Below are 15927 nucleotides of genomic sequence, written 5' to 3' on the forward strand. Positions count from 1 at the left end.
GCGATAATTTTCTACAGATGTGGGATGGGTATGGGAATGGGTGAAGGGCTTAGTCCATTCACATGCCAAAGCTGAGTAAATAAAAGCCATAAACTAACTTTATCTAGTGTTGGGTATTTAGTTTCCAGCTTTCATCGCCAGACGGTCCATTCATTCTTTAACTCATAGAACTTTGAAACTTTTTCATCTGCAAGATGAATTTGTGTGCGAAACATTTGCAAATGCATTTAATTGCAAATTTAAGCAAATTTATTAAAATATTTTAAAAGCAATGTTTTTTTTTTAAGTTATTTGAACACTAAGACTGGTTTTGAATTACAACTTGAAAATTTGAAATGTCTGGAAATTCTGGAAATTTCTAAAACTTGGTAGATAGGTGGAATAATTTTCAAACCTGTAAGCATTTCGTTTCGAAATAAGAATTATTTTCTAATCTCTTTTTTAATCCGCTCTTTGCAGTTACCATCGCGAGCTTTAAGTTCGTTGCAGAAATTAACGGCTCTAGACTTTGATTACAATGAGATTATTCGCGTTGAGGATTATAGTTTCTATGGACTGCGTCTATCGAAATTGAATTTAAAAGGGAATCGCTTGCAAGGGATACCGGAGAATGGATTTGCCGGACTGGAGGAATGTTTGCAGGAGATTGATGTTTCAGAGAATGGCTTGCGCACATTTCCCATGATGGCTTTACGTAAATTGGATCATTTGCGTATACTGCGATTATCGAATAATAAGATTGGAACCTTTTTCGGCGACATTCAACTAGCCACGAACAATGCCTCGGCCATTGATGCAGCGGCTAGTATATTGCAATTGCCATCCTTGATCATATTGGATCTTAGTTCGAATCTATTCAGTGAGATATGTCAGGATTGCTTTCGCACTTTCCCCAAACTAAAGACTTTGTCGTTCTATGCAAATCAAATTGAGATTGTCCAACCGGAAGCATTCAAGAGTCTGAAGGAATTGATATCGCTGGATATGTCGCATAATCGCATCAGTATATTGGAGGCCAAAGTGTTTGAGTGGAACAAGCGATTGCAAACGGTAGACTTGAGTCACAATCATATACACAGCATAAGTGGCGTCTTCTCGAATCTGCCCGAGTTGAGGGAAGTCTTTCTGTCGGAGAATAATATTTTGGAGCTGCCAGCCGATGCGTTTACCAATTCAACAAATGTCGATGTCATTTACTTGGAATCAAATGCCATTGCGCACATTGATCCGAATGTATTCAGTACACTGATCAATCTGGATCATTTGTATTTGCGTTCGAATTTCATTCCATTGGTACCAGTGACTCTCTTTGATAAGTGCACACGATTATCCTCACTGTCCTTGGACAACAATGAGATTCAGGATTTGGAAATTGGAATGTTTCGGAAATTGGAACAGCTGCGAGAGGTCCGCTTGCACAATAATCGCATAAGACGAGTTCGCAAAGGTGTCTTTGAGCCTTTGTCGGCCCTGCAAGAGTTGCATATACAGAAGAATAATATTGAGGATATCGAACCGGGGGCATTTCACACTTTAACCCACATGCAGCATATCAATTTGCAGGACAATCAACTAACCGTGCTCGAGGATATATTCCCAGAGCAGAATACCTCCTCACTTTTGTCCATACAACTGGAATCGAACTATCTAAATCGCATACATCAGCGTACTTTTCGTCAGCAGCATCGCATTCAGATCATGTGGATGCGAGATAATCAATTGCTGAAAATCGAACGATCGATGTTTGTCGATACACCGCAGCTGGGTCGATTGTACTTGAGCGATAATCGTATACGTGATATCGAAAAGGACACATTTGGTAACTTGAAACTTTTAAAGTTTCTTGACTTGAGCGGCAATAGTTTAAAACAGTTGCGGCGCGATTACTTTGCAGCCTTGGAAAACCTTGAGGAGTTGAGCTTATCGAACAATTACATAGAGGCAATTGAAGGTTATGCGTTTGCCAATTTGAAGCAACTAAAGAATTTGGATCTATCGAATAATCCTCTGGTCCAGTTGACCCGTGACATATTTCTCGAAGAGTTGCCGGTGATTTCATTAAATTTGGGTAACACTTCGTTAAGGAAATTGGAACAGCATACATTCAAATCCCTGCAGAATCTCAACGAACTCAATTTGGAACGTAACCAATTGAATCCGGCCGATATACAGAAATTGGATGTGCCCAGTCTGCGTCGGCTGCATTTGTCGCATAATAATTTCAGTCATGTGCTCGTTCAGGGTGGCAATGGTATGGGCAATAATGGTCTAACTGCTGGCATAATGGCTGGCATGTTCGATCGTTTGCGTTCACTGCAACAGCTAACAATGGCCAATTGCAGTCTGAGCCACATACCCGATCAGTTGTTTGCCAAAAACACAAATCTCGTTCGTCTCGATTTGTGTGACAATCGCTTAACGCAAATGAATCGCAACATATTCAGTGGCCTGAATGTCTTTAAAGAGTTGCGCTTATGCCGCAATTATCTAAGTGAATTCCCACACATTGCTCTCTATAATCTAAGCACTCTGGAGACTTTGGATTTGTCACGCAATCAGTTGAGTTCGATTGATTTCTTTAAATTGAGCGGCACTCTCAATTTGCGACAATTGGTATTGAAGGAGAATAAAATAAATTCGCTTAGCGGTTTCAACGCTGTCAATCTAACCCAACTAGACAATGTGGACTTAAGCGGAAATCTTTTATTATCGCTTCCTGCGAATTTTCTACGCCATTCGATTAATTTACAGCGTGTCGATTTGTCTAGTAATCGCTTCCTACAGATACCCAGTTCGGCATTATCCGATGTCTCTATACCACGTCTCTCGTGGCTTAACTTGACCGGTAATCCCATCAATAAGATCTATACGGTCAAAGAGGAGCGTTATCCGTATTTGAAAGAGCTTTATATTTGTCAGACGAATCTATCGATATTGACATCAAAGGATTTCGAGGCATTTCAGGCCCTGCAGCATTTACATTTGGTTAATAATCGCATTACACGCATCTCGCCGGGAGCTTTCAAGTCGCTAACCAATCTCCTGACCCTAGATATTAGTGTAAATGAAATGGAAATGCTACCCAAAGAGCGTTTGCAGGGATTGCGTCTGCTGCGACTGTTGAATATCTCACATAACACATTGAAAGACTTGGAGGAGTTTAGCAGCGATTTGGCCCAAATGCAGATACTCGACTTGAGTTTCAATCAATTGGATCGCATCACCAAAAAGACTTTCCGTAATCTCCATGGCCTGGTCGAGTTAAAACTAATGGGTAATCGCATGACTGTTCTATCCAATGATGCGTTTCGCTTTTTAAGGAAACTTCATGTGTTGGATTTGCGTAAAAACTATTTTGAGCTGGTGCCATTAGAGCCACTACGGCCGTTGGAAACAAATCTCCGTACACTCAAACTAGAAGGTGAGCAAAAAAACCCCCCATAAAAAGGGGTGAAAACCAAAGCTAACTCGATTAGTTCACCTCTTCACAATGTATCCCTTTTTTGTGGGTTTTTTTTTTTTGTTTTGCAGAAAATCCACTGCATTGCAGTTGTGATGCCCAAAAGCTCTGGGAATGGCTGAGGGATCATCGCAAGTGGTCACTGACAACGTCGACCGGCGGCGGCACAGATGGCGGCATTAATTACCTTAGGTGCGAACATCCAACAGAGCTGCGCGGCAAGGTGTTTGGCCGCATGGAGCCGCAGCAATTTTGTGATGCCCCATTAATACCCAAAATGGCCATACAGGATATTCAGCCATATTCGGTGGTCGTCTCCTGGCAGAGTCGCGACCATTTGGGCCTCAGTGGATTTGAAATTGTTTACCATGCCACCGGCGATGGCCTGCCAACAGGGCCAACAGACCGTGACAGGCTGCTACACCACAATCGCCATGGAGCGAATTCGAATCTTGGCATTTTGGACGAACCAGATGAAGCGACCCTGCATCTTGATCAGGATGATGAAATGAGGGACGGCCGCGATGATGATAGAGAGCGTGATAGAGAACGTCCGCCTCTAGCCACAGATGAGGTGAGAGTTGTTTAATATGCGTAAAGTTCCGCCCCCCTTTTCCTCTTCCCTTTTTTGCGCCTATACATAGGCAATGGGATTTGTTTTTACCATTTATAACGGGGGAAGGGGCCCAACTGAGGGCGCAGTTTGCGATCAACGATAAAATGGAAAAACTTTGTTTAATTTTTTGAATAGCCCGCGGCTCAGTTTGCACAGTTATGCAAAAACCAGTGGAAAGCATTTTCAGTTTCAAAGAAAACTAAATTAAAAATTTATATAAATTATTTTTTATTTCCCTTTTTTCAAATAGAAACTTTTGATTTATTAAACAATATCAAACAACAAATGAGCAGATGTAGTATTCAAAAACCAATAGAAAGTACAAAAAAAATTACATCTTTTAGTTTAAATTTTTTGATAAATTAAAGCTGAAACCACTGTGCTTAGCAACAGGACACAATGGGGATGATGATGATGATTTTGAGTATAACCATCTTAAAACTTGCTTAATTTATTCCACAGATACACGGCAAGCGGCTAAATGGATCGGCCAGCTCGACGAAGCTCACCAAACTGAGTCCCAATACGCGCTATCACATCTGTGTCATCGGTACGGGTAATTGGCTTTCAGAGCCCTTGGCCATTGCCTTGCAAAGGTTGCACTCGCCGAACGAGACAACCAGGGAGGAGCAGCAACAGCAACTCTACGATATGGTGGCAGGGGCTTCGCCCCCATTGCCCGAAATGTATTCACCGTATCAGCATTTGACTGGCCTGGGCGATCAACTGCAGCAGCAACTTGACCAACAGGAATCCATGATGATGATGGAGAACAGCATACCCGTGGCGGACAGTGTGCTTAGCGAAGTGCTCAAGAATTCTCACATCTCGGCCTGCACGGATGTGCAAACTCTGGACTCAACACCCAGCCTGATTACGGACGAGAATGGCTTGTCCAGCAATGGCTTCATCCATTCGATTCTAACCCGTCGTTTGGGTCTGATTGTCGGCTGCTGTCTGGGCATTATAGTCTTCATTGTCATGATTTCGGTCCTGAGCTATGTCAAATTGAAGAAGCAACGCATCGAGAATGCCAAACGACAGGCGGCTCTACCGCCTGAATATATATCGTATCGCCATTTCTCCATCCCTAATGAGGAGCTGACTCGCACAGCGGCCAATGCCAACTCGGCGGCGGCGGCGGCAGCTGCCGCAGCAGCAGCGGCTTCGGCTTCCTCGTCCTCGAACATGTCGAGTGTGCCAAGCGGTATCAGCGGCCACATCAGCGGCACCAGCTTGAGCACAGCTACTGGCACGGGCACAGGGACTAACACTGGCACCACAACCACAACAGCCACAACGCCCATCGGCGGCGTCAGCATGGGTGTGCCCTTGACCATGGCCATGGCCATGCCCAAGGCATCGGCCGGGAGTCCAATAGTGGGCATTGCGGGCCTTGTGGTAGAACCAAATGGTGAGGCCACAGCCGTTGTAGTGGCTCCGGGCCCAGGCGGAACATCTCCAGCCAATACCAATGGCCATCACAGCCACCACCACCATGCATCGCATGGACATGGCCATGGCCATCAGCATGGACTGCAGCAGCAGCAGCAACGCCAGAATAACGGAGCAATTGCTGGCTACATGGCCGCTGGTGTTGTACTCAATACAAATCATTTGAGTGTCTGTTAGTTGGTAAATCTTGGCAAGACCTAAACGTAGATATTCCTAAATTCAGCTCATTAATACTAATAGCAAGATAGAAAATCGAATGGGACACACTTTGACAGACGTTGGAGTTATTGATTTCGAAATGAATCAATTGGAAAATCGAAACACGGAATGATAGTATAATATGTATATCATATGGAAAGACTAAAAGTAAATGTAAACACTGGGTAAGTTCTTGACGATCGTCTATAGTTAGAGTGTTCATTCAGTGTCCATATATAAGTATTATGCTTGGTATAAAAAAACAATTAAACCAAAGCAAAGTAAGAAAACAAAAAGTAAAAACCAAAAAAAAATAATATATGAATCCATCTCCTCTCTAGTATATAATGAATTCAAATTGAAAAACCACACACACACACACACACACACCAAAACAAGAAGCTCATTCTTTAGTTAGCATTTGAAAATGGATTAACTCACATCAGACCCGAAAAATACCTGTGATTAAATCATTAAACCAACCAACAGTTAATCCCACTAAATCGCCCAATAGACCAAATGTGGCGACATAGAAAATATTTCCGAATATTTCATAATATTTGATTTATGGCCAACAAAAAAAAAAAAAAAAAAACAAAAGAGAAAATCACAGAAGCAAATTCATTTGTTTTACCCATTTTTCAATCAAATCGAATTGCATTATATACCTCATCCCCCACAACTCTTTTTGACCCACACAAATGTCTCCTTCAGTTCAGTTAATATACACAGATTTATATATATGTATGTATATGTATATCGAATGTGTATATACATACATATATATTGTGCAACTCTCATATTTCATTGCAAACTTTTTACCAATTGAATGAGACAAAAAACCAAAAATTTTTATGTTTTTAAATGTGGCCAAAATGGTAAAACAAATGCATTTAATTTACAATAGAAATAAATAGCAAAACAAAAGCGAAAACAACAAAATCTAAAAAAAAAGACAGGAAGTATGTACAAGAGAGAGAAGCAGATATGAAATGCGAATGCGAATGGAAATGGATATTGGATACAAGCAAAAAGCAAAAAGAATGAAAATAAAAACTAGGTTAGTGATAATCATCATCAGGCGTCGTTCAACGTTCGTTTAGTTATGACAATTTCAAGTGTAGAGTACACACACACACACACTCACACACAAACCAAAGATCACAAAGAACGCCAAAAACCTTCAAAAACTAGCAATGTGTAAATACAAATGTGGAATCAAATCAAAAATAAAAACCCCCTAAGCATAATGTGCCAGCCCTGGCAAAATGCAAATAATATAAATATTAATTATATATGATAAATAACAACAAAAAAAATGGTGGCTGGCCAATAAATCAGAAGATAGAATCAAAAAAACAAAAAAACCACACAAACAAAAAGAAAAGCAAACATTAAAATATTGCAGCTAATATTAAATGGCTAAACTATTCTACATATAAGGCCATACCAAGCATATAGTATATACTTACCATATAATACATAAATACATGCATACATATATGAAATACATGCAATACACACACTCACAAACATACATATGTATATCGATATGGACAGTGCCAATAAAGTCAACACTATTGCCACACCTGTTGAGAATAAACAGTTTAGATTTTGGCGCCATCTAATGACCTTCTTAACTTAATCTATTAGCAGATACTTTTCGGAGACTTTTCACATTTTCCAGCAGGTGTTGGCACATTATTTGAGCTCACTGTTTGTATCTATAAACAAAAACCAAACAAAAACCACAAAAAATTTAGATTTAGTCAAACGAAAGTTGTTTTTTTTTTGTCGAGAGGAAATTTTTTTTGTTAGCGGCTAAAGAATACTACGTAAATACTTAATATTAAACAAAATCAAAAAACAAAACAGAAGAAAACAAACGAGGAATAAAGAAACACAATACAAGAATTGTAAAGAAATTGCAAACAAAATGAATGAAGAGGAGAAGAGAAAACATATTATACTAAATTAATTATAATAAATTTAATAAATAAATATAAATTTAATTGTTAGCAAATACAACAAAACGCAAAACCAAATAAAGGATAAAAATGAAAACTCAAAGAGTTCCATTTGTAAAATGCATTACATTAAAGTCCTTAACATTTTTTTTTTTTTTTTTTTTCGTTCTTCAAAAAATATTTGAATTATTTTAGTTCTTCCTAGCCTTAGTCTTAATAAGTAATAAAATAAATTTAGCTATAAAATGAATGACAATGAAAAGAGAAATATTAAATCAATTTTCACTAAACACACACACACACACATGCAAAGAATAAGAGAATTTAGCAGAGGGCATCATAGAACAAAAAAATAAACAAAAATTAACACACATTTTCGCCCAACCACATAGAAAAATTTAAAGGGACTAAGTAATTGGTTAAATCTTAAACAAAATGTGGAGAAAATTAAAAAGAAAAACAAACAAATATCTGTCCTATGTTCCACTGTGTGTGTGAGTGCATGTATATGAGTTTGCAAACAAATAAATAAAAGTAAACAGCAAAAAACGACAACAGCAAAAGATGAAAATCAAACGACATGAATTCTTGGAAATGAAATCAAAACAAGCAAATCGAACTTAAGTTTAAAGAAACAAACAAAAATGAGAAACAAATATATACATATACATATATAACTCAAAATGAAAAACAAAAAAAAAAAAAAAAAAAAACAAGAAAAGAAGAAAAAGTCATAAATAAATTGCAATGAATGAAAAGGGAAAAATGATTTCTCCTTTTTCATTGACAAGCGATTTCGACAAATTTGCGTCTCGTTTTGGGCGAATGCAAATTTCAAAGTGGTTGGCAGAGAAAATGAAAACTTATTATTATTAATAATAATTATGAAATAAAGAAAAACCAACAAAATGCGACAAAAAGAGCAGAAAATTATTGTATTTAAAATGCCAAACAGCAAACACATGAACTAAATAAAGATAAAAATGACATGAAACAGAAATAAGAAAAGTTTTTGCTTTTATTTAAGACGGCAAAGAGTAAACATTACAACGACTTGGAGTTACCCTTGAATAAAATATATTAACAAAGTCAAAAAACTTTCAACTTTACCTTTTCAGCATAAATTTTAATTTTTTGGATTTTGAACCTGTCACGAATTGTTGAAATCTCAAGTGCTTCATATTTGCCACACTGTTGTGAGAATGAGGAAAAAGTAGAACGAAGGAAACATCGTGTTTATTTTTGCTTTTTCAATTTTTATTCCATTTGAAATCTTTGTTGCTATTTTTTTGTTTGCAAATTTTAATTAAATGGAAATTTCCGCTGTCTTAAGCACGTTTTCTCATCAACGGCATTAAATGCCATGCAGAATTTTAATTAGGCTCACACACACACACACGCAATACTGTGTGAATGTGTGTGTGTGGGTGGTTGGTGAAGTCTGAGGCGGGGGGGGACGTTATTGCAGTGCAATGTGCAATGAACATTTGAACAGGAGAGGCAACATTTCTGTCCAGTGTCCCATAAAAGTTTATCCAAAAGCAAAACCACTTTTAGAGATATTTGAAACTCAAAGATCAGTTATTTAAAGCATACTTTAGGGAACCACAAAATTAAAATTCATTCATTATTTTCCTAATATTAATATGTGATACATTTCATTGGTGAATATTGGATACTTGAACCGAAAACTGTTTCATTTATTTGGCATTCGATATCAAAAGAGCAATTGTCATAAAAGTGAGAGAGAGAAATCGATCTCAGAAGTCTAATAGGACTTAAACTTAAATCTACTCAATTTCCTATAAACTATAAACTCATTTGAGCCTTAACTCTTACCATAAGAGTAGGCATATTATAGAGAGTGCATTGTGATATTTAAACAGGATAAAGCAATAAAGCTAAATGAAGAGGACTTTTTTTTGAAAAACGATTGGAAAAGGAACTTGGAAGAGACAAGTAGGTATTAAATTAAGTGGACATACAGAAACTTATGTATACTAGTATCTCGTATTAAATAAATCGAGTTGATTGGCATATGCAATTCAATTGTCTTGTTAAACGCGATTATTTAGCCAAGTGCACGCAACAGCAGTAAATGCAGGATTTCATGTATGTATAAGTGGATATATGCAACAGAAACCTTCATTTTACTTGCAACAACAAGTAGCTAAGGTAACTTAGTAAGTTGTTTAATTAAAACAAACTTTAATTGGCAAAATTTCATCTCTCAGCACTCAGCAGGCAGGTAGTGGAATACTTCGTCGTTGTCTGTTGCATTCATTCATCGGCTATATCATTACGAATGTGTCTGTATGTGTGTGTGTGTGTGTGCCACTACTCTTATTTGACTGTGTCTGGCCTAGTTGGTATAATATGTAAGCTCAAAAACGTAGTTTGTAGTAAAACACTTTGCTGGTTTTGTAACGTAAATTGCAAACGGTAACCAGACAAGAAGGCAGCCAACAGGGCGGCCAGTCGAATGGTGGGTAAAGGGATCGGGTAGGAACCACAAGTCAGTCAAGTCGTCACCATCACCATCACCATCACCATCGTCATCTTGACGACAATGGATGGATAGATGGAAGGAAGGAAGAAAGAACAACGACGATGACGATGAGGACGACGACGCGTTGTCAACTGTGTGACTTGGCTGCGGCTTGCAGCTTAATTGCCGTGCACATTCACATCCATCGACATCAACATTGGTCCACATCGAGCACATCGACACGGACATTTGGACATGTGAACATGGTGCAAGTGGGCAAGAACTCTGGGATAGGCAGGGAGGGTGGACATGGGACATCAAGTTTTTTGTGCCCACTAATTGAAAATCATCAAAAATGGTTGCCTTAAATCGTATCGAACTCTGAATTGATACTGAAGATTCTTCAATTGTTGTGGTAAAAATCTCATAAAAACCACAACAACAAAAAAATTCCACATAATAAATCTACAAAAATCGTTGCGCATATATATATGTACAATCATGCCATACAAATTAAATATGGAAAGGATGAGAAGAAAATAATAGCGAGAGTGGGCTGAAAAGTTATTGTTTTTTTTAGAACAAGAGGGTCTGATGGGTCTTTTAATAGTCCTAATTGGAAATTCACTTCTTATTTTGTGATTGGCATAAAAGGGTCTACACCCTTTGTTGAAAAATTGATCTAAATCAGAAAATATAACTTGTAAATCATAACTCGAGTCCAGTCGGAGATTCTTTTGTTGTTCTAGATTGAGAGCTGGCTGAAAGTCAAACAAATTTAAATAGATAATCCTTAACATGTCTATCATGTATACATTCCATTATCAAAGAATCGAAAGAGATAATGGAATACTTGTGTACACTTTTCAAACTGCTTTCGTTATACGCAGAACATATTTTTCCCATGAACACCGCAAAACTATTGAAAATTACTATAAATAGTCTCCACAGAAGAAAAAAAGAAAAACGTATGGACTTGGCTGGTCATCAACAACAGCAACAATAACAACAATATGAAAAACAACACAAACAACATTTTTTATGATGTATCCGCAACGAACAAGCAGAGAGCAACCGAAACCCATTCGATTTATGGACGTCGATTTTGTGGGCAGCTGCGTATATGATTTCACTTCTTATTCCTTTTTGTTGTTGACCAAAAAAAAACTTTTTCCATTAAATCAATGAAGCGCACAAAATATTCGCACCAAAAACTTGTACGAAATCCAACAGGAATCAAGTCAGAAAACAGAAAACAAAAAAAACCAACAAAAAACAAAAACGAACTGAAATAGTTGCCAGTTGTTCAAAGTTTCTCGATTGGCCGTACATCAAAATGTAATAATAAATAAGTACGGACATAATTGTAGAAACGTTCAAGTTACTTAAGTTAAACAAACGCTTTTACGATAATTGCACAGTCACATTCAACACATTTGATTGGTCCTTAACTCTCAAAAACTTGTGTTTTGGCTAATTTTTATGACTTCTCCAAAATTGTATCTAAAAAGCCAATGTAAGATCTGATCCCTTAGGATATGCTGTTTTTCGTTCAAGGAATATTATTTGCATAATTCATTTAACAGAAAGAGAGAAATTTAAAACAAAAGAAATAGAGAGTGTGAGAGAGAGCAAGGGGATAACAACAGAGAAACTAAATATTCACCAAACTCAATTTTCTCCAATAACCTTTTAAAGCCTTTTCACCTCGCATTCCGTTTGTCATACCAAGCATATTTTTTTCCGTATGCATGATGACAGCTTGATATTTTTTCCCGCCGCACTCCCTTCATTCTCACACTTTAGTTTTTTAGTATTTGTGCGAAAAAGTTGCGAAAAAACACACATGCACACAGAAAAAATAGTATAAAATGAAAAAAAAAAAATGGCAAAAGAATTGTAAAAAACACAAACAAAAACGAAAAACAGAATAGCAGTTGAACAAAAAAGTAGAACAAAAAGCCAATTTGAGTTTCGGGCAAAAGTGGACATACAGAGAGGCATACACTGAAAGAAAGAGAGAGATAGGGAGAGGAAGTGGCAAGGAAGAGTGGGGCTATGTCTCCTTCAAGGCTGGAGGACAACAAATGGCCTGGCATGGCAAAACATACGTTTCGTGTACAAATTCCCATTGCGTATATACGCGCTTTCTAAATGTATGTATCTCTCAATTTTTGTGCTTATTCTGTTTGCTTGCTAGCTAATTGAATTTGAGTTTAAGGCAGACTAATTGAAAACAAAATTTGTTCGAACTTTGCTTCGTTGTACTAAACCCACTTTGCTTGATCAATTGAGAACGATGTGAAAACATTTTGTAACATTTTGTTGCAGTTTAAGCCGTTTATGACGAAATCTTGTTACACATACTCATGTAGCTATTTACAGTCGCCTCACTTCACCTGCTTTGCCAGTAAGTTCTCCTCCTATATCTATACCCATACCTCTACTCGTACCTTGTTGGTAGCATTTTATGGCAGTTTGGCCACAGATTTCGCACGCACACGAAACGATGTATCCCACACTTGTTCTGTTCGTCGTATGGTTTGGGTGTGTTTTTCCTGTGGCGTCAACAATTCCGCGGGGAATTTTCAGCGTGTGAGATGTGTGTCTGTATGCGTGTGTGTGTGTGTGTAAAAATTACATTAGTGGATTATCAAGGAATGAGAGTGGAATTGGGAATGAAATAGGGGAATGTGTGTAGTAAGGAAGATGCCTGATGCCCAATGCCCGATGCTTGTTGGGTTGGAAGGGAGGTAGTCAAAGTCAGTGTTTGACAAGGAAATTCCATTAAAAAAGTGCATGTTTAAAATTTCCAGCGGTAAACAGACAAGTAACAAACCAACAATGAAGCAGCAAACCAACCAACCAACGAACCGACTGACCAACCAACCCACCGACCCACCAACCGACCAGAATGCTCGTTATTGTTATTGCTATTGCTGCTGTGTTGTGTTGTGTTGTGTTACGTTGCGTTGTTGTTCTCGCTGTGGGTTTCAACAACATTGCCAGTACAGTCCTTTCGATAGGTTGACCAGTCCTTTTCTCGCTCTTTAACGCAAAGTGATAAATGACCACTGCATAAATTTTTATTTCTACTCAACTCAATCTCATTCAGCAGCTTCACTTTTTCGCTCTTTTGGCTCTTTCGTTCGTTGTTGGTTGTTGGGTTTGAGTTTGAGTTTGAGTTTATGGAGCAAAGCGTTTTGCTAAATTGTTTGCTCCCAAAGTGGACAAATGGCAAATAAATTGATTGCATTGTTCGTGAAGCGACAAGTTGAGGTAAAGGCAGCAATACAACTAATAACAAGTGACTAGTAACGAGTAACAAGTAACGAGCAGCGAGTAACTAGTATGTAGTAAGTAGGCAGACGGGCTTCTATTTTTTCTATCGAAGTTGTAACAATGTGACAAGCGACTAATGTGCAATGACGGGGACGATCAATCAAAGGCGACAATTCGTCTGGCGGTCAGTCGACCAACAACCAGTCAGTCAGTCAGTCAAACAGCCAGGGCAATCAATCAATAATGAAACGTATCCAGACGATGAACAAGTCTCCCGGACTGCTTCTCTCTATTTCACTCACTCTTGTATGTAGCTAGAAACTAGGCACAGAGCAAGCGGATGTTAGTTTCGTTGAATCTAAGCGAATTTGTGCAACAATCAATAACAAGGGCAGTCAGCGAGCACACAACATTACCATCAGCGAAAATCCCTTACCCACTTGCCGCGTAATCCTTGGGACTTGGGACACAAGAAACAAACGAACGAACAACAAAAAAATGGCTCATCATTGGAGTTCGTTTGCTTTTTTCTTTGTTTCAAGTATTTAAAGTTATTGGCACTCGGTTTGCTTTTGCTTAAAGTTTCGCTGTATGCACATAGTTTGGCTTGTAATGCTGTAAATCCAGGCAATCTTCCCTCAGCAATCCACAATACCCACTCGCCTCGCCCTGCATCACCCCTTAGTTCTAGGTAATAAGTTTGTCGAGCGACGGGCGAGAGCGAGAGCCAAAAGTATTAAAAAAGTTTTCAAATTTTCGTGAAGCCCAAGAAAGTGCAGGTTGCTCTTTATTGCGTTACAAAATTTTCGCTTTCCACAAAGGTTTATCTACAATTCAACCTACCGACCGACCAACCGGCCCGTCACCTCCCCTGCCGCCACGCACAAACTGCTTCTGCACCCACACAAATACATAGACATCATCACAGACTAGAGATACCATACCCCCTGCCTCACCGCCTTGCCTTCGTTTCTTCGTCTTACACATTTGCTCACCCATTTTTGGCCAGCTTTTTTTTCTTGAGCTCTTTGTAATTGATTTATGTGCGCAAACGTGCGTGGAGCGTCTGCTTACAATTTACACAAAAACAACACAAAATAAACCTAAAATAAAAAGCAAACGAATAATAATAGAATCGCCTTGGGAAATGGCAACTGACCGCAGTTTGAAGTTGTCACGAAAAGTGAATCAAGTTGCCTGCAGGACTACAAATGAGTCCTAGCACCAGAACATGAAGTTGGTTAACTTTTCAAAATAGGGTGGAGCGGTGGGTGGGGGAGTGAGAGTAGGCGAAATTCAATTCGATAGAAAGTGAAATTACAAATTCCACATGAAGAAAATTTTAGAGAAAGCTACAAAAATAATTTAACTTTCTAATGTCTTGACTATGAAACGAATTTATTGAAAAAATATCAAAGAAGTTAAATTCGGCTATGCCGAAGTTTATATACCCTTGCAGTCCTTGACAATAATAATTTCACATGTTCAAAATTTCTTTTCTGCAACTCAATTCATTAATATACAAACAAAACAATTTTACTCTTCATACTATGTACAATTTGTTCTTCTTCTTCCCTCATTCCCTAAGCAAAGCAACGCACGCATACACATACAGTTTATGTAGCGTTGCGTCTGTGTGTGTATGCATGTGCTCTGTTAACAGATGGTGACGTAGTAGGCAGCAAGCAGAGCTGCCGGCAGCGATTGAACCGATTTATATAGACTGTAACTTGTGTTCTATTTATCCGATCAGGGTCAAATTTTGGGATCTGAGATTTTATATCAAATTCTATTATATTGGTAAATTTCATGGGGATACTCCAATTTTTGCAAAAATTTTTGTTCCAGAGCTATATGATATAGTAGTCCGATCCCAAAGATTTTCATACTTTATCTCACCCGGGTAAAAAAAAAGCTCCCAAAAAAAATTTCATCCCGATAGCTCTTAAGATGGCTGAGTAAAACGCGTACGCACCGACGGACAGACGGACAGACGGACAGACGGACAGACGGACAGACGGACAGACGGACAGACGGACAGACGGACATGGCTATATCGACTTAGCTTCTCATGCTGATCAAGAATATATATACTTTATGGGGTCGGAAACGTCTCCTTCTGTGCGTTACAAACATCTGACCAATTTTATAATACCCTCTGCAAGGGTATAAAAAAACTATAGAATACATTTTAGGGCTAAGTTAGAATAACAGTTGACTTTTCCAACAAACTGTAGCATACAGTTTAGGGCTTTGCTTTAATTAACAGATGAATACTGCATATAACTATAGTACAAAGTTTAGGACTATGCTTCAGTAAGCTATTTATACTTTGAGCAAAAAAAAACCCTACGAAGAGACTCAAAATTATGTTCAGCTTTGACTTAAGCCTCTTGGAACGACATGGCGATGGCCATGGCTCCTCCATATTCCTTCGACCCTTTGCCTTATCAGCCTATAC

At 38.3% G+C, this 15927-nt stretch overlaps 1 protein-coding gene across 2 annotated transcripts in view; it reads left to right on the forward strand.

The window, feature by feature from the left end:
* LOC137571936 (chaoptin) overlaps window positions 1–7674 on the forward strand; it is a 123614-nt gene extending 115940 nt beyond the window's left edge. For both annotated transcript variants that reach the window (XM_068283701.1, XM_068283702.1), the window contains 3 exons: window positions 460–3421; window positions 3532–4034; window positions 4539–7674. In XM_068283701.1, the coding sequence (XP_068139802.1) occupies window positions 460–3421; window positions 3532–4034; window positions 4539–5708 (4635 nt within the window). In that variant the 3' untranslated portion in view covers window positions 5709–7674. The remainder of the gene's footprint in view (window positions 1–459; window positions 3422–3531; window positions 4035–4538) is intronic.
* The last annotated feature ends 8253 nt before the right edge of the window (window positions 7675–15927 follow it).

Source organism: Drosophila tropicalis, unplaced genomic scaffold (genome assembly GCF_018151085.1).
Source record: "Drosophila tropicalis isolate 14030-0801.00 unplaced genomic scaffold, ASM1815108v1 contig_158, whole genome shotgun sequence".
NCBI lineage: Eukaryota > Metazoa > Arthropoda > Insecta > Diptera > Drosophilidae > Drosophila > Drosophila tropicalis.